Genomic DNA, 2,844 nt, shown 5'->3' with positions numbered 1-2,844 from the left:
ACCCCAAAGTGCATGTTATAATCCAAACTTATCGACTTTCGACGAAACGTATTTTCTTCAATTCGTTTAGCTTCCAAGCCTTCCAACCCTCTTGGAACTTGTTATCTATGATATTTAATATTTGTATCCTCCAAATTAATATTATTAACTTACTTTATGTACTTTCAAAGATGATCTCAATTCTGAGCTTACATCAATTGACTTACGTTGTACTTTTACGAAAATATGGGGTGTAACACGAATGGTATGCATCCTCAATTTATTCATGGGTAAGGTTGGGTAAAAGGCATCAAGTAGGCTTGCTTGACTAGGATATCTCAATTGAGCACTGTTCGTATTCCCCAAGGTTGAGGCATGACAACATCGATGTATTTGCTTGTCACCGATCCCGCCAGGCCAACTGTCAAGCAAAAACCCAAAACATTCAAGCCAGATGTAAGTCTAAGGATAAAAGAAGTCACCAAGCATATAGAGGTGAATGTGGTGAAAGTCACCAATTATCCTTCATGGTTGGGAAACATTGTACCAGTACTGAAGAAGGATGGGAAGATTAGGATGTGTGTGGACTATCAAGAACTCAACAAAGCTAGTCCAAAGGACGATTTTCCTCTACCAAATATTCAAATCCTTATCGATAACTGCACAAAGTATGAGTTGCAATTGTTCATGGATTGTTTCGCCGGATACCACTAGATTCTAATGCACGGAAGACGCGTAGAAAATAACATTCACCACACCATGGGGAGTTTATTGCTATAGGGTCATGCCATTTGGTCTCAAGAACGTTAGTGCTACCTACATGAGGGCCATGACGACCCTCTTTCACGACATGATCCACAAAGAAACTGAGGTTTATATGGATGACGTCGTCATCAAGTCTTGGAAAAGTGCGGCTCCTCTGAGTGACTTAACCAAGTTCTTTAAACGTTTGCGGAGGTACATCTTGAAGTTGAATCCTGCGAAGTGTGCATTCGGAGTCCCCACAGGAAAACAGTTAGGTTTCATCGTAAGCAAGAAAGGGATAGAGATGGACCCCTCAAAGATCAAGGCTATTCAATAATTGCCTCAACCCAAAAGCAAGAAGTACGTGATGAGATTCCTCGGTAGACTAAACTATATCAGCAGCTTCATAGCCCAGTCAATAGTAATCTCTGAGCCGATATTCAAATTGTTAAAGAAAGATGCTGCTACAAAATGGACAGAAGAATGTCAGAAAGCTTTCGACAGGATCAAGGAGTATTTATCGAATCCGCCAGTGTTAGTTCCTCCCGAACCTGGAAAGCCACTGCTACTATACCTATCCATTTTGGATAATGCATTTGGGTGTATGTTGATACATCACGACGATACTGGAAAGAGGAGTAAGCTATCTATTACTTGAGCAAGAAATTTACACCATACAAGGCTGAATACACCTTCTTAGAATGGACCTACTGTGCTTTGAGCTGGATCACTCAGAAGTTAAGGCATTACCTGTCAGCGTACACAATGCATCTAATATCCATACTCGACCCGCTTAATTAAATCTTCTAGAAGTATTGGCGTGCAGGAAAGTTGGCCAAATGGAAGATTCTCCTCATTGAATTCGATATTGTGTACGTGATGCAGAAAGCTATCAAGGGACAGGCATTGGTCGATCATCTCATAGAGAACCCAATAGACAAGGATTACGAGCAGCTTACCACATACTTCCCAGACGAAGAAGTGTTATTCGAAGGGGAGGACATTGTAGAGTCATACCCAGGGTGGAGAATATTTTTTGATAGAGTGGCAAATTTCAAAGGTGTAGGGATTGCGGCATTCATAATTTCTGAGTCAGGACAGTGTTATCTGTCTTCAGCCAAGATAGGTTTCCCTTGAACAAAACATATGGTAGAATATGAAGCATGTATCATCGAGATTAGGATGGTAGTCGACATAAACATCAAGGAACTTTTGTTCATAGGAGATTCTGATTTGCTGATACACCAAGTTCAGGGTGGATGGACCACCAAGAATGTTAATATCTTTGCATACTTGCACATCGTAAAAGAGTTTTGTAAGAAGTTCACCAAGATCAGGTTCAAGCATGTTCCCAGAATCCAGAATGAGTTTGTTGATGCTCTCGCAACATTGTCGTCTATGATTTAGCATCCAGACAAGAATTAAACTGACCCTATTGATGTAGAGGTTCGAGATCAACATGCATATTATTTCTATGTAGATGAAGAGCCAGATAGTAAGCCTTGGTACTACGACATCAAACGGTTTGTCAAAGTAAGAGAATACCTAAAGAATGCCTCCAATGGTCAAAAGCAAGCACTAAGAAGACTAGCAAATCACTTTTTGCTTAACAGGGAAGTCCTATATAGGAGGACCCCGGACTTGGGTCTTTTAAGGTGTGTAGATGTTGTTAAGGCAACAAGATTATTGGAAGAGATACATGCAGGAACATGCGGCCCTCACATGAATAGTTTCATTTTAGCCATGGAACATGATAGTAGACGTTATGTGTAGAAGTGCCACCAGTGCCTGTTTCACAGGGATTTCATCTGGGTTCCACCTAATGAGTTGAACATAATTGTAACTACTTCGTCGTTCGCCGCTTGGGGCATTGATGTGGTTGGACCTATCGAACCCATCGCATCAAACAGACATTGTTTCATCCTTGTAGCCATCAACTACTTCACCAAATGGGATGAAGGCTGTACATACAAGGCCGTCACAAAGAAATTAATGGCAGATTTTGTTTGCATCAACATAGTCTGCAGATTCGGGATCCCAGAGTCAATCATAATTGACAATGCAACCAATCTCAACAGCGATCTCACGAGGGAGATTTGCGAGAAGTTCAGAATCATCCAC

General features: G+C 41.1%; 1 protein-coding gene across 1 annotated transcript; it reads left to right on the top strand.

Annotated features, from left to right (window-relative positions):
• Window positions 1-1,090: 1,090 nt before the first annotated feature.
• LOC104104500 (uncharacterized) lies at window positions 1,091-1,860 on the top strand. Its single transcript, XM_009612606.2, has 2 exons — window positions 1,091-1,361; window positions 1,550-1,860. Exons 1-2 carry the CDS (start codon window positions 1,091-1,093, stop codon window positions 1,858-1,860), a joined length of 582 nt encoding a protein of 193 aa, XP_009610901.2.
• The last annotated feature ends 984 nt before the right edge of the window (window positions 1,861-2,844 follow it).

This window comes from Nicotiana tomentosiformis, chromosome 9 (assembly GCF_000390325.3).
Source record: "Nicotiana tomentosiformis chromosome 9, ASM39032v3, whole genome shotgun sequence".
In the NCBI taxonomy this organism is placed as follows: Eukaryota; Viridiplantae; Streptophyta; class Magnoliopsida; order Solanales; family Solanaceae; genus Nicotiana; species Nicotiana tomentosiformis.
Note: the sequence above shows the minus strand (reverse complement) of the source record. Positions and strands in the feature narration are given on the sequence as shown.